Source organism: Polypterus senegalus, chromosome 16 (genome assembly GCF_016835505.1).
Source record: "Polypterus senegalus isolate Bchr_013 chromosome 16, ASM1683550v1, whole genome shotgun sequence".
In the NCBI taxonomy this organism is placed as follows: domain Eukaryota; kingdom Metazoa; phylum Chordata; class Cladistia; order Polypteriformes; family Polypteridae; genus Polypterus; species Polypterus senegalus.
In genome coordinates this window covers 86,305,932-86,330,791 of record NC_053169.1, presented here as the reverse complement: position 1 = coordinate 86,330,791, position 24,860 = coordinate 86,305,932, and the positions used below count along the sequence as shown (strand labels likewise).

At 41.6% G+C, this 24,860-nt stretch overlaps 1 protein-coding gene across 7 annotated transcripts in view; it reads left to right on the top strand.

The window, feature by feature from the left end:
- LOC120516746 (solute carrier family 22 member 7-like) overlaps positions 1-24,860 on the top strand; it is an 81,885-nt gene that overhangs the window by 3,818 nt on the left and 53,207 nt on the right. For 4 of the 7 annotated variants that reach the window (XM_039738644.1, XM_039738645.1, XM_039738643.1 and 1 more), the window contains exons 2-4: positions 4,106-4,499; positions 13,649-13,752; positions 18,135-18,289. In XM_039738644.1, the coding sequence (XP_039594578.1) occupies positions 4,106-4,499; positions 13,649-13,752; positions 18,135-18,289 (653 nt within the window). Of the gene's footprint in view, positions 1-3,277; positions 3,339-4,105; positions 4,500-13,648; positions 13,753-18,134; positions 18,290-24,860 lie in introns of all 7 variants that reach the window. The other 3 variants (XM_039738646.1, XM_039738649.1, XM_039738647.1) reach the window with 1 other exon arrangement.

Sequence of the window (24,860 nt, the reverse complement as noted above, 5' to 3'; positions counted from 1 at the left end):
GGTATGATGTGTGCATTGCCAGTTAGATAGTAATGTGAACTCACTTCAGTTATTCGTTTAGATGTGCTGCCTTGTCTGTGTACCTGCTGGTGTTGTTCGGCAGATTTGTTGATTCTGTTGTTTTAAGTATTGAAATCTGCACCTTCGGTGACATTTCGTTATCATCTTTCTTAACGGCAGTCCTTTTGATGGAATGGGACACACCATTTACTTCAAATTCTTATTTTGCATTTTCATAGCTGCCAGTTCTTCCAAACTTACACCAACTCGCACAGGATTGCCATGACTGTGCATAAGAGAGGGCACACACGGCACTTACGGCAACATATTGTTCACTTTTACCACTCATCCATGGAGGTCTTTGAATGCCAATGTAAGATCTCACATTACTGAAAGGATTTTTCCTTGCATCAGGTTATGTTTATACTTAAAGTGTGTAATGTGCTCTCTGAACACGTGACATGCATTTATATGTCTGACAGGGTTTTATGAAGAAGTCTTTCTGACTGCAGATGGTTCTTCGTAAACAGAAGCTTGCTGTCTGTTGGATCAGGTTAACAAGACCACTGCTGATCTTTGCATTTCAAAATCAATGCCCTACTTTGAGTACCACCTTCATCTGGGTATTAATGGTCAAAGAATTAAACAGCATTGAAGTTTGTCTCCTCATGGCTCTGTTTTTTTTTTAAATAATGGCTCCTGCTAGTGTTTGCTGTTTGTGATGCAGGATTGCCCGGCTATTCTGAAGAAAGACAATCAGGAGAGTGTGACGTGTGACATCTTTACTGTGACCGTATACAGGTCAAGTCTTATACTTCCTAACCGTTCAAGTTTGTGAATAAGTGAATAAATAAAAAAAAATGCTCACGATTTTATTGTTAAGACTATAGGGGGCTTCGCTTGCCAACCCCTGGGTTTGGTTAACCAGATATACAATTTAAAGAGATTTTTATTTTCATGGGCATTGTTACATATGCATTATTTTCACTTTTACTTTAAAACTTCAATTAAAACAGCATTTGGAATTAACTTTTCATCAATATCGCATTGAATTTTGATTCCGTGTTTGGACTTACATCGTGATAACACGACGTATAACTGCCCGTGAGTGAATACCGTTTTTTTCTCTCTAATAAATAAACTGACTTTTTCGAATGTTTGTCCCCGTGATTTGTTAATTGTCATAGCAAAAGCTATTCTAATGGTAAACTGTAAACGTTTTAATACGAATGGCATATCAAGATCTCCTTTGGTGTTTAATGTTATCCGCGGAATATGTACTACATTACCTTTCTTGTCGCCTGTTAAAATTTTACGTTAGAATTGTTCGACCAATTTTGAATACAACTAATCTTGTCCTATTGCATAGCCCATCACTCATGCATAAATTACGCAGTAAAAGTACGATACAGTACATCCTTCTTTCAACAGTAATTTGGCTGGTGGAAGACAGGATGGTGTTAATATATTGTAAATTGATGTTTTCATCTTCCACACGATCACCACCAACAGCTTCAGCATAGTCTCTTGATACAATGATCAATTTGCTGTGTAACTGATCGACAATTTTTGCGTTAATTCATTGGACCCCATCATTTCTCGCTGCCATATTTAGATGAGTGGGTGATTCTAAACTGGGTCTTCGCAAGTGTGTGGTGTGTGTTCATAAGTAAGCCCTTTAATGGATTGGTGTCTGTCCAGGTTAAGTGCCGGAATGCAACGGATGACCGTGGTCTTGTTTGAAAATAGTTGTAAGTATGGCATGACCTGAAAGAATCTCATGGTAATAGCCTCCTTCCAAAAAGTCTCTTCAAAAAGTCACGTCTTGTCCTAAGATTTTTTTTATTATATTAGAGAGATATCCTTGGTAATGAATTCTTTTCTGTTCTTTAGCTTTGATGTAATGTCATGCATTTTGGTTTAGTTGAAGTGTAACGTTCTGATGATTGACTTTTTTCCTACATTTCCCAATGTACGATTTTGTCTCATGTCCTGACCTATTTAATTCCTACCCTTCTGGCTGTGGCCTTGGCTTTCTTTCACAATTACAATTGATCTTCTGATTCCATCTTGCTTTAAACTGCTCTCGCCCTGTGCAGTCAGTACAACAGTGAATGTCGACTAGTGATGGTCGATTTGCAGACAATTTGTTCTTTCTGAATGACTCTTTTCAGTGATTCATAGAACTTGATTCGTGAGCATGGACAAATCGATTCAGTGGAGCTCGACGGGAGTGCTAAGTCACATGTGTCCTGCGTGATGTCGTCAGTCTTTCATTTCACTCACGCTGGTAGATGTTTAAAGCACATGTGCAAGAACCCCGTGAATCATGAGTCTTGACTTATGATTCTTTAAACTTCAAACTATATTAATATCAGCAATCAAGAACTCTGCCACTGATGAGTGTCAGATTCATCATACAAGTACAATAAAGTAACAACCCATTCATATTAGAATGTACCAAGTGCTTTCTTTTGTATAGAAAAATCATTAATAGAATTGTTTTAAAATTTATATATAAACGATACAAAAACTAATATGTTTATGTCCCTTTCTACAGTCAACAAAACTGAAGCTCATAAAAATATTCTAATTTCTAACAATTATTTGCTTTCTACTTTACTGTAACACACACTTATTTACAGCTCACTGACTACACTGGCAAGAACGCCCTGCAGGAGCTGAGAGTGCCATATGTCATTTACTGGTTCTTTTGAGTTCAAACTGAGTCATTACCCAAGAACGAGTCACATGATTCTCGTTCATTTCGTTTGTAAGCGAATCATTAACCAAGAATGAGTCACATGATTCTCGTTCATTTCGTTTGTAAGCGAATCATTACCCAAGAATGAGTTACATGATTCTCGTTCATTTGATTCACGAATAAATCATTACTCAAGAGTGAGTTGCACAATTCTGATTCACTTGTTATTCTGCAGCGTAACACCCTACTTTGATTATGTGTTATCATGCTCTGTGTAGTGAAACAGGACAATGTCATATGAATTATCATCAATTTAAATATATAATTAATTATGTACATACACATATGTACACAAAATAATGTATGAATTATTAAATCCAATACCTGTGATATGATCAGAGGGATGCGCTGGACTTCTCACCTGTAACAGCCAGCCTTCAAATATATAAATGAATCAAACGAATCCTTAGGCTGTCTTAACAGGAGCCCTGGAGTTGTAGCCATTTGCTATCCAACATGTGGCTCACTTGTGTTTCTTGAATTTCTTTAATGGGCACCCACTTTTTGTCACAGGTGCAAGTAAATTCGGATTCCATCTGATCGAGGGAAATCCGCTCACTCACATCCTGGCAAGGTTTGTGCTGAACTTTCCTTTATGGGTATTAATTTATTACTTAAATGACATAAAATAGGGTGGTGAGGTGGTAGCGCTGCTGCCTCTTGGCAAGGAAGTTGGGTTTCATGTCCCAGGTCCTCCCGGCATGGTGTCTGCAGGTGATCCAGTTCCCACGGTAACTTAGTGAGAGTGTGTGTGTGTGTGTTCACCCTGTGAAGCACTAGCACTCTGTCCAGTGATTGTTCCTGCCTTGTGTTCTATGCTCGCTGGGATGGGCTCCAGCTGCCTCACATCCCTGCTCAGATTACTGTAAGTTTGGAAGATGGATGGACGGATGATAACATTACACTATTGTTTATACCTAAATAACTGTCACAGTATTCTAAACCACATGGCCTGCAGTTAAACTTACATTTACATTTTTATGTTTCTAATTAACTTTGTCCATTTTTTCCTTTGACCCCCCATATTACACACTCTTTTTTGATATTGAAATGTATTAAAGTAATGTAAGATAAGGTGCTATTAAACTCTCAGTGCCACTGACTGCTCCAGTTTTAAGTGACTTTTCTCTATTGATACACGTATTTGGCTAGTTCTTTGTTAAAACCGTAAGGCACAATGGAGGGACTGTTTCCTAACATTTTCTACCACATGACTGAACAAAAACTGTACATCGGTGAAAGAGTGCAACAGGGCCTTCTACATTAAGTAAAAGTAACAAATTAAACACAAGGCAGCCCCCTCACATGACTCACTCCCACGTACTTGAATCTCTCCTGCAGCCGTCTGCTTCACAGATCAACTCAGGCCACCATGAGGTTCGAAGAGCTCCTTTCTGAGGTGGGTGGATTCTCTTGGTTCCAGCTGAGGATTGTCCTTCTGCTTTGTATCCCAAGAATCATTCTGCCCTTCCATTTTCTTCTACACAACTTCATCTCGGCGGTGCCATCCCATCGCTGTGCACTTTACCCATCAGAGAATGCAAGCACCTTCTACACGGACGCGGAGAAGCTGAAGGGAAGCATCCCGAGAGAAGCCGACGGCTCTCTTAGCTCCTGCAGAGCCTTCTTGCCACAGCAGTCCACTAACACCTCTGAAGGACCCTCAGCACTTCTTCCTTGCCAGTATGGATGGGTGTACGATAAAAGCCAAATGACATCCACCACAGCGACTGAGGTAAGAGCATACTAAATGAAAACGTCAATGTTCGGTAATCTGAAAAAAAAAAAATTAGGGCAAAACTGAGTAAAAGTAATGACATATGCAGTATCTATATACCATATAGTGCCTTTAACCTGCCTAAATATAGTGCCTGAATCTATCTACCATATAGCGCCTTTCATTTCCATCTGTCTATCTCTCTATCATATAGTGCCTTCCATTTCCATCTATCTATCTATAATATAATGCCTTTCATTTCCATCTATCTATCTATAATATAATACCTTTCATTTCCATCTATCTATAATATAGTGCCTTTCATTTCCATCTATCTATAATATAGTGCCTTTCATTTCCATCTATCTATCTATCTTTAAGTGTTATCTCCTTATCTTCCTATCACCTCTATTTGTATCAGAAGCATTAGCTCAGTTTTTGGTAGATTTTGAGGTTTTCCCCTTTTTTCTGAGTGATACAGACACATGACATTATTTACACATTTTAAAACAAACAGCACAGGACATTGTACCGACTGGTCTCCCTCTGTGCCATTGCCTGTCTCTGACGTCCTAACTCACTTGTCCCGTTCAGCTCATATTTGGCCAGCAGCTCACTGACGTCAGTTGCATTCACAACTTCTCTGAAGTTTTCATAGCAGCTCCAATCAACATCTTCAGCTACTTCCACTTGTTTTTCTCGACACTGGCTGTATGTTCTTTCTTTTATCAGCATTTCTCCAGCTTGCTCTGACACACAAAGTGCTTTTTTCTTTCTAAATCATTAACATTCCTGATTAATTCACTCACATGTTCCAAACAAGCGTACACATTTTGGGAGGCTTTGCACTGTAAGAGAAATGTTGCACAACCTAACAGATAAATGAGTGATGGCTGTGCTGCCAATCATTTAACTGCTAAGAAAATGTCTGAAGCTCAGATGACCATACTGGAGGTAACAGGCCAGCTACAATATTTTCAGATCACATACAGTATATCTACAGGGTGGTCCAGATCTAATTATGCAGATCCAGATCGTCTGGATGACTTTGATTTGATTTGATTTGACTATGATTCCAGTTCGGCAAAAAGACGATTCTTCATGTTGTCAGTTTGCACACTTCTCGATGGTCCGGGATTTTCTATGTAATAAACGTAATAAGTTATAGCGTAATGAAAATTGCATAATTAGATCTGGCCTATATGTGTATTTTTTCATTTTTATTACTATTTCATTTAATATTGTTTTTTATATCAGTATACTGCTGCTGGATTATGTGAATTTCCCCTTGGGATTAATAAAGTATCTATCTATCTATCTATCTATTGTCAACGGCACCCGGGCACAGACAGGCAGACATCTTGTTTTGCACAAACCACCACACGTTTATTTACACTATATACAATTGTTTGGTCACAAAGACCCCAGTCCTTTGGTCACACAGACCCACACAAGTGCACAAACCCCTTCCCAAAGTCCTGGCCTCACTATGCCTTGCTTCAGGCCGCCTTCATCCTCTCTGCTCCTGCCTTGTCCTACTTCCACCCGACTCCAGCCTCGAATGTATGAAGGACGGCCCCTTTTATAGAGTGCCCGGATGAGCAGCAGGTGTTCCCGGCATTCCTCCGTTGGCCACGCCCCAGCGTGGCGGAAGTGCCGGCTGTCCTCCTGACAGCCCTCCGGGTAACACCAAAGGTCTTCCCCCCAGCACTTCCTGGTGTGGCGGAAGTGCTGGGGCAACAAGTCTCCAAGACATCGGGCGCCTCCTGGCGGTGACCACGGGCCCCTACAGGGGAAAGGCTTCCATGCCCTTGACCCGTGGACCCCAAAGCAACCCGGAAGGCAAACCCCACGTGATCCAGGCAGGGCTCTGACCCTCTTCCGGTCCCTCCTGGCATCCCTGACACTATCTGTTTTACAAGCATTCACTGTTCTAAAACAGCATGATTGTGAATTTATGACAGTGCGGCCATTAAATATTCCTGTACACTGAAACAATTGATATTGACAGATAAAACACAGCTTAAATGTGGAAATAAATATTCGTAGTATTACCTGTATCAATTTTTTTTACTGTGAAAATGTACAATTTATTTAAAGTATTTTTTATAGGATTTTTGTTCAGTGCCTCTAGAATGGACAAGCTGCCTGTCCCTGTCAGTCCATGTGCTGTTGTAACTTAGTGGCTGCTGTCACTCCCTGCAGTGGACATACTGAGCGACATGGTGGCCAGTTTATCATAAACAATGGTGGGGCTGGGCACAAAATGAAACGCTTCAAAATAAATAATAATACAACAGTAACAGCAATACTCATCAACGTTATCAAACTGGTGTAGCATAGGACACACAGACACCGCAAAATAAAACTAAATGACGGCAGCAGGATTGCAACTAAAGGCTGATTATTAAGGCTGATTTAAATCAAAGTCTAAGCCTCTCTTAAGTGAGCTTATATTAAAACCTGCACTATAACTCTGCAAATACTGTCCTCTGTTGTGACAGATGATTATGCTCCTGGCAGGCCCACACCTAGGAAATTCTGGGCCCCGGGCAGCTGACAGAGTTCGGGCCCCTTTCGTGTTTCAAATATGTGCGTATATTTTAAAACGGCACTTAATTTCGAAAACCTGGTTTTTGACGAAGGGTTTTCAAAGTCAATGGTTAACTAGGAAGAGTTTATTCTGAAAAACTCATTCTGAATATAAAATATCTCTCCATATTGTGTAAACATCATGGTAATCAGCAGTTACTGGCTGGTGGGTTAATCCCTTAACGCTTTGCTGACCATTTTCTAATTTTAATATTTGAAAAATCATCAATGACTTTATGAAAGGGGCGGCACGGTGGCGCAGTGGCGCAGTGGTAGCGCTGCTGCCTCGCAGTTAGGAGACCCGGGTTCGCTTCCCGGGTCCTCCCTGCGTGGAGTTTGCATGTTGTCTCCCCGTGTCTGCGTGGGTTTCCTCTCACGGTCCAAAGCCATGCAGGTTAGGTGGATTGGCGATTCTAAATTGGCCCTAGTGTGTGCTTGGTGTGTGGGTGTGTTTGTGTGTGTCCTGCGGTGGGTTGGCACCCTGCCCGGGATTGGTTCCTGCCTTGTGCCCTGTGTTGGCTGGGATTGGCTCCAGCAGACCCCCGTGACCCTGTATTCGGGTTCAGCGGGTTAGACGATGGATGGATGGACTTTATGAAAGCTTATGGTATTTGCAAGTTCATGTTCAATGGATAACGTTGCGAGACCATTCAGCCTCTGATTATTTATAATTGCAAGTTTGCTGAATGATCTATCCCCTTGTGCCACAGAGACAGGGCAAAAGAGAGACAACAAAATATCCTCAACGCTACGCATAGTTCTGGATATATGCCTTCAAGTCCAAGCTCAAATATCAAGTTTAGTAAATCAAGACAACTGTTACCACAATCTTTGAAAGTCGCAGCATTGAATGAGTAACCTCCGCGATTCGCGAAGGCAAAAGGTGGAGACTAAACATAAACATTGCCGCAACGCCACCGGCACTCATTCCGACTTGCATATGTTATCTTGATGACGCACACGGGACAGCCTTTATGAGAATGCCGCTGAAGCTGTCGGTCTTGCATTTTTCCCACGGTTTGACGAATGATGGAAATGGAGTTCAAACTCAAAGCAGCTAGATCCGAGATCGTACCCACCGGCGACCGCTCTATGACGTCGACGCGCCCCTTCTTGATAATGAAGGACCTAACGAGAAAAAAAAAACTCGAAAAAGGTCGGGCCCCTGACAAGTATCATGGTTGTCCCCCCCAAAGGTGCGGGCCTGCTCCTGGCAGACTAGAAGTTCTCTACAGCCAGAAAGCTGATGGCCTACATTGCCTGGATGGTGATATTGCATTATTTACGTACTTCAGTGAGAATGTGGGAAACAGTAATCATGTGTAAATGTTGATCATTACACTTTTTATATTTCAATTTCATTGAATATTATGATTATATTAGATTGGTCAGCCCAGATCAATGGCCTAAATATAATTTATAAGGTTACAGTTTATGGGATTGCATAGTAAACATTTTAATGATGCTGTCATCATCATGCTGGCAGGTTAAATAAAGAGCTACCCAAGCTTACACTTGTTTATTTCGCTATTCAAAAATATATATTTTTTTTTACTTATGTGAATAAAATTTCATCTTTTTACTGAAATGTGAAATGCAAAAGGAAAAAAAATCTGCCAATATTGCCCAGTTGCGATAAGTTTTCTGTCATATGACGCCTCAAATGCGCTCTTTTCTGAACAAGTCTTGCAGACACCTTTGAGCGCTCGCTTTCAGGAGCTGAACACTTCACAGATGCCTGCACTGCAAACAATTTGAAGCCAGCATGGAGCTGGTATTCACGGTTATTTATTAGGTCGCAGCTGTCGGATGAATTCGTTTTCCTTAACTTTGCAGATTCAGGGTAGACATCAGTTGACGGCCATATTGGATTTAAATCACACTTTAAACTGCAGTCTGGATGGGGCCTCTCTGGGCTGTAAAGCCAAACACAGTTGGTTTGAGCTTCTCAACTCATTTTTACCACCACAACTTACCTTTACATAGCATTTTTCTTGCTACTCAAAGTGCTTGGTCAGAGGGGTGCCACTTCAACCACCACTAATGTGTAGCACCCACCTGTATGATGCGACGGCAGCCATTAATGCGCCAGTACACTAATCACCATATATTAGCTGTTAGGTAGTGAAGTGGTGAGGGAGATAGTTAGCCAATTAGGTACAGGGGAAGATCAGGGGGCCAGAATGTCTAGGGCGAGGTGGACAATTTAGCCAGGACATAAGGGTATACAATACTCTTTACAGAGGATGCCCAGGGGTGTTTTATGACCACAGAGTGTCAGGACCTCAGCTTTGCATCTCATCTGAAGGACAGCGCCATTTTTACAGCACTGCACTGGGGCATTGGGATCCACATTCAGGCCACAGGGTAAGTAGCCCCCGGTGGCCTATTGAACACATCCTCCAGCAGCAACCCAATATTTTCCTAGATGGTCTCCCATCCAAGTACTGGCCGGGCCTGAACATATTTAACTTCAGGTGGAAGACCTGATCTGAAGTGCATGCAGGAAAGCAGGACAATGAACATCAATACCCTGGACAGACATGTACTGCTGTTACTTTCGAAAACTCTTTGTTGGCAAGGTGTTATGAACTGCGTTATGAAAAGATTTCAAAAGGTCGTATACAAATAAGGCATGGATGTGTAGGCGGAGTGGTGGCTCTGAGGCAAAGGATCTGCACTGGCAATCGGAAGGTTGCCGGTTCAAATTCCATAAATGCCAAAAGAGCAAGGCCTTTAACCTGCCATTGCTGAGCGCTTTGAGTAGTGAGAAAAGTGCTATATAAATGCAAAGAATTATTATCCATCCCTCCCTCCATTATCCAACCCGCTATATCCTAACTACAGGGTCACGGTGGTCTGCTGGAGCCAATAGAATTATTATTATTATTAAGCTATTCTCATTTAACAATTTTGTATTTATATTTCATAACATAAAAAATTGCCTCCCTTACCAAAGCTGCCCAGTGTCACTCACTCATAACCTTACCCCACATGCTGGCTCTGTCCCTTATCCATGCATTTCAGTTACTCCATCTGAACTAGTGTGGTGCTGAGGTGTCACCCGTCGGAGGGCCGCACTCAGGTCCTAATCTGGGATCCTGAGTTGGTTTGTCATGTGGTAGGTGCGGCAATGCGCTGTATCAGCGTGTGCTCCTAACGTCTCTCTCTCTCTCTCGTGGGAAGCTGGACTCTGTCCCGTTGAAATGATATGCAAGGCAGGGTCTGCCCCAGTTAATCACAGGGCACAATCATGTAGATAGATAGATAGATAGATAGATAGATAGATAGATAGATAGATAGATAGATAGATAGATAGATAGATAGATAGATAGATAGATAGATAGATAGATAGATAGATAGATACTTTATTAATCCCAAGGGGAAATTCACATAATCCAGCAGCAATATACTGATACAAAGAAACAATATTAAATTAAATAGTAATAAAAATGAAAAGAATTAAAATAAAATTAATGTTCGCATTTACTCCCCCGGGTGGAATTGAAGAGTCGCATAGTGTGGGGTCTCCTCAGTCTGTCAGTGGAGCAGGACAGTGACAAAAGTCTGTCACTGAAGCTACTCCTCTGTCTGGAGATGATCCTGTTCAGTGGATGCAGTGGATTCTCCATGATTGACAGGAGTTTGCCTAGTGCCCGTCGCTCTGCCACAGATGTTAAACTGTCCAACTTTAATCCTACAATAGAGCCTGCCTTCTTAACAAGTTTGTCCAGGCGTGAGGCGTCTTTCATCTTTATGCTGCCACCCCAGCACACCACCGCATAGAAGAGGGCACTCGCCACAACCGTCTGGTAGAACATCTGCAGCATCTTACTGCAGATGTTGAAGGACGCCAACCTTCTCAGAAAGTATAGCCTGCTCTGAGCTTTCTTACATAGAGCATCAGTATTGGCAGTCCAGTCCAATTTGTCATCCAGCTGCACTCCCAGGTATTTATAGGTCTGCACCCTGTGCACAGTCACCTCTGATGATCACGGGGTCCATGAGGGGCCTGGGCCTCCTAAAATCCACCACCAGCTCCTTGGTCTTGCTGGTGTTAAGGTGTAAGTGGTTTGAGTCACACCATTTAACAAAGTCCTTGATTAGTTTCCTATACTCCTCCTCCTGCCCACTCCTGATGCAGCCCACAATAGCAGTGTCATGTAAAGACCCCAACTCCCTCATATGGGATCAGTTTAGAGTCGCCAAATAACATGGCCCACAAATCTTTATACAGATGGACCCTGAAGTACCTGAAGAAAGCTTGAGTTAAACCCTGAGCCTTGGGCCTGTGAGGCAGCAGTGCTAACCACAGGACCATTAAGCTGTGCCATCTGTTGTGAATAAATGATATGGAGGCTCTTGTTGTAATCCAGAGAGGTGCCAAGTCAAAAGAAAACAGCACAGAGAATGGACAAACAAATGGAGAATGCAAATCACAGCACAAACAGATACATAACAATAACCCTCTCTGGGCTTACATCTATTGGCTCCTATCAACTCCTGAAAATGCAGGGTGGCTTCTCCACTTTCTCATCTATCTGGACACTTTATTACTTCACCTTCTGTCTTCTTAACTCTGTTACCTCTTTGTGCCCTGCCAGTCCAATGCCCTGCCTCTGTGACACATTTAAACCCCGTGCTAGGTCAGTTCACATGAGCCCCCTGATTATTGCCAGGGTAGCCATTACATAATAAAAAGCCTGGTATACTGTAGTGCCCTCTGGTGGCTGCAAATAGAAGTGCACCCCTGTGTGAAATGAGCACAGATGATGCTCATCCTGAAGGACTTGAAAATGTTCTTTTCTGGGATCTGCAAATATGGCACGTTTTGGGTTAGGGTTGTAAGTGAGACAAACAAGGGAAGGTCAGCAACCAGAAAAAAATAAGAATATTATTAAAAAATATTTCAAATGTGTACAGATTAATGGGGTGGCACGGTGGTGCAGTTCTGCCTTGCACCCTGTGCTGGCTGGGATTGGCTCCAGCAGACCCCTGTGACCCTGTGTTAGGATATAGTGGGTTGGACGATGACTGACTGATGACTACAGATTAATATAAAAAAATTGAAACCACATCTTTTTTTTTTTTATTTTATTTTATTTTTTTTCTCCAGCTTTTTTTTTGTTTTTTCTGTCCACCCTGGCCATCGGACCTTACTTATTCTATGTTAATTAATGTTGACTTATGTTTATTTTTTATTGTGTCTTCTATTTTTCTATTCATTTTGTAAAGCACTTTGAGCTACATTTTTTTGTATGAATATGTGCTATATAAATAAATGTTGATTGATTGATTGATCTTCTAAAAAAATGTAAATAGTACACTGAGACTTCAAAGGCCTGGGTCTCAAGAAGGTGTCTACTCTTCCTCCCATATGTGAACTGTGCAGCGATTGTGGGTGATTTGTCATCTCACTAAACTGATAGCAGGCTTTAAAAAACAAATTTGGGCCTCAGAGCTCTAGTGAAACAACCTGGCTCCTAACTCCATAATCAGCTTCCATAAGCCTGAAGATAAATAGGTAAAGCTTTTAAAACTCATAGCTAAGAAAGGGAGAGGTTAACCGTGAAAAGCCCTGGCCAAAAATTACACAACAATGATTTTTTCATCTATTTAAAGATTTTGTTTTCGAAAATTCAGAACCAAAAATAAAAGCAAAACTGTGTCAAAAGGGAAATGCTTAAAAAGGCAAACCTGAAAAGAGAACAAAGCTATTCCGTCATCTAGAATCTTAATCCGAATTAAAGCCAGAGTTCCGTAAACAAAACAATATTCAGAAAGAAGCACTTACAATGATGTGATCCATGAAAGGGAGCTGATAAACAAAAGTATACACTAATGTCACCATGTCAGCACTGAGGCTTGGGACAGCCCCACAGCTACAGCATTACGGAGGCCCCGTCCCCTTAGGCTCAACATAAACAGAACAGAGTACCAATTACAACATAGGATAATATTATTGAATTATATAAAACATAAAAGAGAAAAACAAAATACAATAAATAACAAAATTTACAAAATAATATCCACATCTAAACAAGTAGATTAAATAAAAGGAGAAGAAGAAGAAGACTAAGCTAGTGATGAAACCCTGGCTAGAGCACTACAATGGGTCGGGAACACCATTATGATGAGTTGAGACGAAGTAGTGGCAGCTTCTGCCTGGTGCCAGTTTACTAAAGCAGCCCTGAATTGCTGTTATTCTGGGCAGCCTGTTATGTTTGGTGGCAGTAAAACCACCATTGGTGCCAGCTCTTTCCCACACATTCTCTGTTAACCTTTAAACCCAATATACCATCCGTCCATTAATCCATTATTTAACTCTCTTAATCCTGTTCAGAGTTATGGAGACTGAATATCATAACAAATTAAAAACAAAGGCATTAGGTCATCTTGCAATGTCTCTCCTTCTCCAATTTAAAATTAAAATGTTTACGTGAGTTTTATTGGTGTCAGCAATAAAAAGAAACCAGATCATCAACTGCCCCACATAAGAGAGCCTGACTCTGATTGTTGGCCTCTGCTATTATTTCTAAAGTCGTTCAGTGTGATTCTCTCCTTTTTGTTGGCAGTGGGATTTGGTGTGTGATAATAAAACACAGAATCAGGTCCTGGCAACGTACTTCTTCATTGGCGTCACCCTGGGAGCGATCATTTTTGGATATTGCTCAGATAAGTATGTTCCTTCTTGTTCTGTTTGTTTTCCTGCTCTTGTCTGTACTTCACTATTTGCAGGCTGGGTGTTCTCTGGATGCTAAGGTATCCATACATTTTTTTCAAATGCCTTCTGAAATTAAAAAAAAAATGCTTTCATTTTTCTTCTACAACTCTCATTATAACAAAGAAGCCATTCAGCAGGACATGTTGGCTTTAGATTCATTTTCTTAGTACAATTCTTTCTCCACCACTAACTTGTGGGTTGCCACTGGTGGGTCACGGTTTGCCATTGCTGGATCACAAATAGGTTGCCTAAACAATCGATAGCACTGCACAATATGGTTCTTGGTTTCTAAGTGAGCTGGTTTCATGAAGAGGAACGACTCCATCCTGCTCGACTGATTACACTCATTTCAAAAAGGGGGCAGTTTGCTTTGACTGATATTGGGTAGTCAATGAATTTAAAAAAGGCAAAACTGGGTCACAGGGCCATAAAGCTTGAGGAGCACTGCCTTAATGAAATAAGTGCAGACCTACTGGAATAAGTGGGCATTACACTTTGTTTAATGGAAAATTCTGGCAACTTGAGGGGCACAAGTTCAACGCCCAGCTCACTTCCTGTCTGTGAGAAATCTGCACATTCTCCCATGTCCATGTAAGTTAACTGCAGTTCTTTAGTTTCCTCCCACATCCCATGATGTGCAAGTTAGGGTGACTTGTGATTCTGTCAAATTAAGAGAAATGTGAAGATGCGCGGCAGCATTCCACCCCATTTCTTTTCCTTTCTGTCAGGATATTGTTACCAACGTGAGATTCATTTGTTTCTAATGTCCTGTTTGTAGAACATCCCATCTAAATTAAGAAACAAAGCATTCATCGCTTGTATCCAGCAGGGGGCGCTAGCTCCCTTGTTGGAATAAGCTCTTTTGTAATTGTGGCATGTTACATACATAACCCAAAACTATATACACGGCCCCGGCACAGACAGGCAGACATGTTGTTAATTCACCACCACACGTTTATTTACAACTATTTACAGAACAAAGTCCGTGCACACAAACCCCCACAAAGTCCTGGCCACTCAACGCCTTCTCTTCGGGCCGCCTCCACTCTCTCTCTCTTGCCTTGTCCTGCCTCCACCCGACTCCAGCCTCGAATGAAGGGAGACGGCCCCTTTTATTTCATCCTAGATGGGCTCCAGGTGTTTCCCGGCACTCCTCCCTGGTCAGGCCCCAGTGTGGCGGAAGTGCGGCTGTTCTCCTGGAAGCTCTCCGGGTGTCCCTGCTCCTCTTCCTCCCCAGCACTTCCTGGTGTGACGGAAGTGCTGAGGTCCAGGGTCCCCAAGGCATTGGGGCGCCCCCTGGCGGTGACCACGGGTCCCTACAGGGTTGGGCTTCCAAGCCCTCTACCCGTGGCCCCCAAAGCAACCAGGATGGCGGCCCCCACGTGATCCAGGGCGGGCATAGACCCTCTTCCGGTCCCTCAAGGCGTCCCGGCCGGGTCGTTGCCCCGGGCATCCCTGACAATAGATATAATATAAAAAGGCGATACCCCTCCTGTATTGATATGGAGGTAAGAAATTACATAGGACAGCAGTTCTCAAACTGTGAGGCACGCCCCCCTGGGGGAGCGCTGAAGCTGTACAAGGGGGCATTTTTATTTCAGATTTAAATTTGCAAGCATACTAAATAATCACAACAAATGCATTATAACTAAAATTAAAATAAAACATTTCTAAGGCATAGATCTAATGACTAACTGATGAGCGGCGCCGCTGCTGTTGCTTTTATAGTCGCGTATTTTCAATCCAGAAAATTCAAGACGTATCTGTATCTGTCGCGAACATTCGAGTAACAGTAGATCAGGTCATAATGCGGTGCGACTGCACCACATTGGCAGCGAAGCCAATATTGCCAAATTGAGTTAAATAATTTACTGCGTATTGGGTTATTTTCATGATACAACTAACAGCGGTATAATATTTGTCAGACGAAAATACGTTCGTCTCGCGCAGATTGATTTCATCGGTGTCCTCGTTTACGAGATTTTTAAAACTGAAAACATATTTAATCATTTCTTTTCATAAAAAAATAATTAAATAAGAATAAATAATTTATTCTTTGTTTTTTGGATTAGAATTACTACCAAAAACCACACAAGGAATTTGAACAGTTATTAAAGCACTTTAAAAAAAAATAAATTGCAAATATTTCATTGAAGTTAGCCGAACACATGCAAATCTTATGGAAGTAAAAATGATAGGATACCGCGACACCGCACGAGTATCACACCTTTGTTAGTTTGTATCATGGGTTATTCTCATTTATCTTATATTATGCAGGGGGCGCAGAATTATTCCAGGTAGAAAAGGGGGGGCGTGAAATACGAAAGTTTGAGAACCGCTGATATAAGAGATATAATTGAGCTTTCTTTAATGGCGGTTTACACGGCATAACAGACGACGAATCCATGACAAGTCCTTTCGAGTAGTGGGGGCCCGATGTGTAGAGTCTGCCATTTTCGTCGCTGCGCTGGAAGGATTTTCAGGATCGGATGACGTTATCTTCCATCCATCCGTCGGCTTCAGAGGTGTGCCGGGCAATGTTCCAAGGCTTAATACCCTTTCTCCATGTGCAGGCCCCTACTTAGGTAAATCATGCCATTCCAAACAAGAAAAAAAGAAGGTCCAATTTGCAGTTGTCCTTAACTTGTCTTTGTCTTAAGATGCTTGCCCAGCAGTTCTAAATGCTGGGCCTTTGTACAAAATCTGGCTTTGTGTTAGTTGTACATTTGAGAAGAAAAGAAAAGCAGATTTAAAATATTTGCACAGACCACAGTGACATATTAAACTTATATTCTAATTACATTACTGTCCACCATTTTAGAGCTGTAAAAGAGTGAAAAGAGTAGGCCACTAACTTGGAATGCTGGAGGACACTCCTTATATATTAAATACGAGTTTTACAAACACAAGGCCTCACTTGATGGTCTGGACTGACATAGTACCTCAACAGAACCTTGGCTTTAAGTTAGTCATAATCGGCAACAACCTGCTGATCAAGGTCATAATAGGCCGGCTGAACCAGTCCTCTCAAGGATGGTGCTGGTATGTGCGCCCAATCCATATTCACCTGGTGATGACAAGTAGTGGTGTGTTCAAACACAGAAGTCGGTCTCAATGTCATCATCTGGGTGCAACGAAAGTGATATCTTGGACAGCCTCAACAGTCGTTCCTGTTGGAGGAGAACACCTGCCTGGTTTTGTACCTCAGCTATTGCCCGACCTGGACCTTAACAGCCCGGATCTCTGCTGCCATGGCCTGCGCAATCATAGCTATGCCGTATTGCTCTGTCAAAAGTGACTTCAATTCACCCCTTGATATCTGTGTAAATTTAATATCACAACTTGAATGCAGGTTTTTCTTTTGTTGAAATGTTTATACATTTTTTGGCCCAGCAGATACAGCAGATAACCCCAGATGGGGTAGCCTGTCAGATATTAAACTGAAAGGAACTCGACCGCAGACACGAGTGAACCACGAAAAAGCCAAAATGCAAGGCTGGACATGACGCCAATAAAACATCAGGCTGGACAGGCAAAAAGTGAGATGGACTGTGGAGTGGACCAACAGGGCTAAAATACTAAAGGGGAAGAGGACATAATGTATAAGAAAAACCCGAGCAGTGCTTGAGCTAACTAATCCTGGTGTCGCTTTAGATTTTCAACTTCAAGCATCACCTTGAAAAGCAAACAACAAGATGTCTTCCATTCTCCTCAAAATTCATTTGTGGGACTTCCATGGAAAATGTTAGTGCGATGTAATCATTTGTAAGTTGCTAAGTGAATAAATATAAATGTCTAGACAGTGGCAAGCTGAAGGAAGCCAGATTCAAGTAGAGTATGTTTGTTTCGAGTACGCTTTGTGCACTAAAATGACTTCAGTTTATAAGGATGGTACAGCAGAGAGTGTAGTAGTGTGTATGGCGTGAGTGCAGAGCCAGTTGTTCACCTATGTGCGTTTTATACTTTTGTTGTCAGACAAACTGCCCCCAAAAAAAAACCTCAAATCATGTCAAGCACATTTTCTTCTTAAGCCATTCCCTTTCATTTTATTAGCCAGTGGCGTGTAAAAGGTGATAGCTTATTGTTTGCCTGTTATTTCTTTATTTTAACAGTTCTTCCATGACATGAGCACTTTGAGAAAGTACCCAAGTAAAAATATCATTCAAAAGGTACTGATGTAGGCAAATTGGAGTGCAAAACCAACTTGAGGACCCCAACTGTAGAGACCACTCAGCCAGCATTGTGACAACAGAAATGAGATGTCTGTATGAGTATAAAGTACCAGCCTACATGGTATATGTTACTAAATCTTTTCTTCAAATGTCTTCTCTTAAAAGGTTTGGACGGAAGGCGATGCTCCTGGTGTCGCTTGTTGCTTCTGCGATTTTTGGGACGATGTCTGCCTTCTCAGTTTCCTACGTGATGTTTGCAGTAACCAGGACCCTGTGTGGCGTGGCCTTGACTGGCATGTCGATCATTTGCATAGTTCTAAGTAGGTAATATTATTTTTATTTTTAGTAGTACACACTTTGCAGTCTCACTCTTTCTTTTTATTTACATACGAATAAGATTAAGAATATGGTCCCAGGAGTCGTGCGCCACCATGCCATCCGTCCAGTGAATGTCACTAAATATGAATTCACTCCACACACTAGAAATCCTGATATTTCTATAAACAAGAAGCAGAAGCTCTATTACAAAACAACGAACCACTGAGGACCAGGCCTTGAGCTGGGAGTGGAGATATTTTGAACTAACGCAAGAAATACAAATACATATAATGAGAAACAGAGTAGCTTTGTCATTTCGTGGCACTTTATAAAGTCGAACACCATATTTAGAAAGATTGCTAGTGGCATGGAGGAGAAACTTCAGCAAAGATGGCACGTCTATATTATTGTGCTGTTAAATACAGACAGACTCATTCATAAGTGACCATCGCCTTTTTGTGACAGCAGGACTCCTAACATCGGTGGCCATTCATGGACTTGAACGGCTTAAATAAAAAGTCACCCAGTGCTTACCTGGCACGTGTCCTGCACGCTTCTTACCGGAGAGGCCTTACAAACAAAAAGCCGTTTGTGCACATTGAAAATTCTTGTACAGCCTGGCCATTTTATCTCCCACTCAGCTGTTTGTTTCTTATTGTCATCCATTGAACTTAGCGATGATCATAAAGGCTTTCCAAACAAAGTTCACATTTTTTAGAACTTGACAGGTCAGCTTGTTCACTTTCTTTTGGAGCAGGAACTAAATGAAACATCAAAGTAGGCAGATAAGGGAGCCCAAAGAGAATACACAACTACTCCATTGTATACTTACCACTGCCAAGCAATGGTGACATGGAACTAAAAAAGGTGAGACGTGGAGCGGGAAGTTGAGAAGCCGGCTTCATTTCTAATAAGACACAAAGAAAAGTTGGACTGAGTGTCTTTAATTGCTCCTTTAAAACTACTTTTAACAGCAGATATTTATTTCTGTAGGTTTTAGTGTTTGAACCTTGTTTGGGAAAGATTTGAAATTATTTTATCCATTCATCCATCCATCCATTATCCAACCCACTATATCCTAACTACAGGGTCATGGGGGTCTGCTGGAGCCAAACCCAGCCAACACAGGGTGCAAGGCAGGAAACAAACCCCGGACGGGGCGCCAGCCCACCGCAGAATTATTTTCTTTTTCCTGTTTATTATTTACATGACGTGAATCACCTGTCTTGTGACTGTGACATCACAGGAACCTCTAGTATAAATACGGCCGTGGCACGAGTCGAGATTATCCTTCAGTTGGATAAAAAATAAACAGCAATCTTAAGTATTAGTTCATTTCGATTCTCCATAGGCCAAGTGATATTTTCTTTGCCTTTGATTTTGATTTTTGGTTCGCTCCAGTGCTTTGGTTCCCCAATTTATTTTGAAATTCCTGTGTAAAAGACAGGGGGTGCCACTGAGCCCCAAAACTCCAGGCACACCACACTACTCAGTCAGATCAGGTCAGGTCAGGTTGGGAAGCATGCACTGGTATGGCGAGTTGCCGTGTCCACCACACGATGAAACAGCTTGGGATCCCGGTTTGTAACCCCCCAGGCAGACACGCAGTTCAGTCCCACACTCCGGAAATGACCCTCTATCTGCTGCAGCCAGGTGTTATGTGGGCATCCCCTTGGCCTGGTCCAGTCACTCTGGTCCTCAATAATGAGGGTCCTGTGAGCCGGATCATCCTGTGGCAATCGCACCACATGGCCGTAGTGCCGTAAGTGACGCTCCCTCATAATGCAGATCGTGTGCCTCATTCGGGACTCTGTGAATAACATAAAGTCAAACCAGCGGTACCCAACTGAAGAGACACAGTACCGAAGGAGTCCAGTCCTCGTCTCAGGTCACTGGATAGCATCCATGTCTTGCAACCGTATAGCAAGACAGGAAGCACCAGGACTCTAAAGACTTGGACCTTTGCCCTTTTGCACAGATAATGGGAGCGCCACACACCCCTTTCCAGTGACCTCATGACTCGGGTCTACTACTAGTAAGTCCTAGGTGCACAATAAAGGTTTTTATTTTCACAAAATACGTCAAGCATGATAAAGAGCCCCACTCTCCCTGTACGGCTCAGTGTCTGTGAACATTTCACGCATACACAGGGCTGCTTACCTTCTCAGGATGTTATTGAACTCGTTCGTTACTGTTGGACCACAAGGCCTGGTTGCCCCCACAGCATAAAACTTATAATGGCCTATTTGTTCATAGACATCTACTCAAAGAATTATAGAATTATAAATAGTTGTTATTTGCTCTATTAAGTATTGTAACATTTGCCCATTATTTGTCTACATTATTTTCCTTTTTCTCATTCCTTTTGAATTTTTTCACTGTTTCATATAACTTTTGTTTCTCATTATTGACTTTTATTGGACGTAGTTAGAAGTTTATTGTGAATAATTGTTCACAAAGTCTAAACAGCACTTTTATTTATGAAATTTACTTCAAATCAATACTCGAATGCCTACCCTGTCCTCTCATAGCACTGAGCATACGGCGGGAACCACCCATGAGTAGGACGGTAGCCCACGTCACGTCACTCGATATAAACGCACACCTTTAGATGATGGGCAAAAATGTACATCTTCTTTAATATTTCTGGTAAAAAGTTTCAAAATGAGTCTTTCAGAGACAAAGTCAGGAAGGGCCATGTTGCTCCTAATTGCAGTGGCCGTGCTCTGTGACCGCTCATTTCACAGGCACAGACGTCTTAACGTGCAGTATGGGCACAGGCTGGGGAGCCCCAGGAGCACAGAGGCCCACAAGGTTACTGATACCTATGTATGTTTCTGTGTTGCTATCAAAACAGGGGTCTCAGCGCACTACTTTGCCTGGGGGCCTATGATGCTGGCAAGCCTAACATACGGGCATACATACATGCGGTGAAGCTGAATCCCCTCCAGCAGCAGAACCTTTTGTTCTTGTGCCCAGCGCAATTCCTCTTGGCAAAACTGGACTCAGCCCCCCACCCCAATCCGACGCTCCTGGCCTCATTTACCACACGTGCAATTCAGTTCAGCTGGACGCAGGCTTCCCAAACACATTAAGCCAAGGACTCGAGTTCATTACTTCAGCTGGAAAAAATTATCTTGGCTCTGCAGAGACACATCTTCACAAGACCGCTGGCTGTGTCTTCCGAAATTTAAAAGCAACTTTAACCCCTTCGACCTGCTACTGCTCTTGTGTCCTCTCCAGATTGCTTGCAGTCAGGGGAAGTGTGGCAGGGCAATGATTGGTACTGCTACCTCACTGTTTCAGCAGCCTGGGTTCCAGTCCCATCTTGGTCACTGTTGTCCACATATATTCAAATTTGAAGATATAATAAAACAAGAAATCATGTCTTAAAGTTAGAACCTTTTACTATTAGAAGCCAGGCAGGAGAAGAATTGTTCTATGTGTCATTTTAATATTTCGTTATGAAGGAGGAACACTCACCACACAAGCAGTCTGTTACAGCATGGTCACACAAACAAAAGGTAGACGTTCATTTTATAAACTATTGAATGTGCATACAGTGTCAATCGAGGCATATATTTCATACTCTGATTGGTTAGACGACATGAGGTGTTCAGCACAGAGCATAACCATCCTAAATAAAAGTCTTTCTCCATCATATCCTTGTTCTTCAAAATCTCCTAGTTTAGATCTCCACATATGTGACAACCGTCCAGTTTTATAGTTTACAGGAAATCTGCCGATTTCTTAATCATCCATTTGGTGTATTACATCAGCCTGCTTCTGGTACATCCTACACTGTAAAAAATGTCGGTAAATTTAACGGTACAAATGCTGTAAATGGTGAAGGTAAATGACCTTTTCTGAAAAAAAGGAAAGTTACCTTATGTTCTGCTAAAAATTACCTGTATATCTTAAACAATAAATTTCATTATTTTTTACAGCCAAGTTCTGTAAAATCAATATTTTTCTACCTTCAAAATATGCTAAATACCGTTTATTGATGCATTACAGTTATACTGAAAAAAATCTGTTAATTTTACAGTGTAAAACTGTTAAATAACGAAGGTAAACAACCGTAAAATGTAAAACGGTAAATCACTGTTTCAGTAAAACCGGCTACGATATTTGCATAAGGACACGCCCCTTTTTACAATATTGTTCCTGGTGAACAGCATACCTTTGAATAGTAGGGAAAAAAAACTTCACCTAAGTTAGCAGACTTATTTTTCCCCACGTGCTGAAGGATTTTTGAGGTTATGGAAGCTGATTTATGGTGGGTTGTATTCGATAAGTAGGACACCATACACCACAAAAGAGAAAAATTTACTTCCCTACCAGGCAAGCGCTGTAATTTCTTTGAACATTGAATTGGTTTTAATGTGTCTAATTAAATGGCAGATGTTTGCTATTGGTTGCTGTTAACTAACTGATGGAAACTACGTACTAGTGATGGGAAATTTGGATCATTTTACCGACTTGGACCTCTGAGTCTCGTTCAGCAAAATGAACGAATCATTTTTCGAGTCATTTTGTTCAATTCTGTTTCTGGCTCAGACTGCATAGGTTAAGCTTATGGGGCTGTCATGTGATGAACGAACGACTCGAACCCAAAGACTCGAGATATGAACTAATCAATTCTGTTTCCGGCTCAGACTGAGTTGGTTAAGCTTATGGGGCTGTCACGTGATGAACGAACGACTCGCAAAACCCGAAGACTCGAAAGAAGTGAATCAATTCCAATACAGAAACTATAGGAAGTTGCGCAAATGCGCATGTGCGACTGAACAACTCACTCCCACGAGACGACTCGTTCTTCCCGAGTCACATTAAAGATTCGTTTAAAATGAATGACTCATTCAAGAACGACCCATCACTACTACATAGTGATTTGACCCTGCCAGTACATATTGTTTATTGATTGTTATATTTATTACACAACATGAATTTCTGGTTATGGTTAAACATTCCCTTCTGTTGGAGTTTGTTGCAAAGACCAAAAAGTTTTTACTACAAAATTGTACTGTAGACCTAAAAATATTGTCACCTTATTTATTACAGTAAAATATTGGCAACCCAGCTACCAGTATTTTACCGTAAATTTAACATTATTTTTTAAAGTGTACCGTAGACCAAAAAACATTGTTACCTTCTTTTTTACGGTAAAATCCTGGCCACCCCAGCTGCCAGTTTTTCACCGTAAATTTAACATTTTTTTTTTTTACAGTGTAGTCTTTGTTGTTCACTTGACCTTTATCTTGTTTCCCGAAGGTTTCTAACACCTATTAACCCTTTTATACTTCTAAGATGGATGCTATATTTTAATATGGAAAGCATATCAAAATGCTTTATCCTAAATAACTACTGTATTTGACTTTCTTCCACAATTCCACTCTCTCCCCACACCCCGAAAATGTGCAGCTTTGGTGAAACTAAACGGGCTTCATATGAGTGACTCACCCAGGGGCACACTGGGAGTATTTATAGATAAATTACAGCAGTGGTTCTCAACCTGTGGGGCGGGCCCCCCTAGGGGGACGCGAAGATGTGAAAAAAAGACAACAAGAAAAATGTGAAAAAAACATCTGTTGAAACCAAAACAAATTAACTTAAACTACATTCTGATACTAGAACAATAAATATAGAGTTAGATAAATGTCGATAAAAGTTAAGTAGGTATAATAAAATATGTATCTACATTTCAAAGAAATGTTAGGGGGGGCGCGATTAAAACTGTTATGAAAACTCGGGTCGCAAATACTTAAAGGTTGAGAAACACTGAATTACAGCATTCTAAACATTGTCACCTTCTATAAACAACCCGCTCCATACGTTTCTGTCTTCACTTCATCCATTGAAGAAACATGTGTTCCCTTCAGGTCACTTTTGATTTTCTGGAACAAGTAAAACTCACAGGGAGCTAAATCGGGCGAATAGGGAGGATGATCAAGGACAGCAATATTTTTGTCAGTCAAAAACTGCATTACGGAATTTCAAACAATCTGATTCACCGTTTTGATGTTTTCATCCGTCCGAGACGAGCGTGGGTGACCTGGGCATTGCACGTCTTTCATATTTACTTGTCCTTCCTTGAAACGTTTGTGCCACTCAAAAACTTGTGTGTGAGACAAACTATCACCGTAAACTGTTTTTATTATTTCATAAGTTTCTATGGCCATTTTGTTCAATTTCGTGAGAAATTTGATGTTGATTCGCTGTTCGATTTTTTCACCCAACATTATAGCGGCAACTCGTGTAGCGATTGTTCTGCAAACATTGACTGGGCTATTCACAGGATATACTTAGCAGGTCGGTGGTTTGAGAGGGCATGTAGGAGGGATATAGCTCTATGATTCATGTCCGGCCGACATCCAGACGGTTTTCCAGGAAAGCCCCAAGCCCAGTCCGGTTATTTTTGTGTCTCACCTCGTATGGCCTGTGGTGGACTGGGTATGCCTCCCACCTTACACCATATGCTACTGGGATAGACTCCAGGCTCATGCAATCAACATGTACAGTGAACCGAGAGTGGAATTTTAATTCTGGTTTTAACTTCTTTAGCCTTGAGGA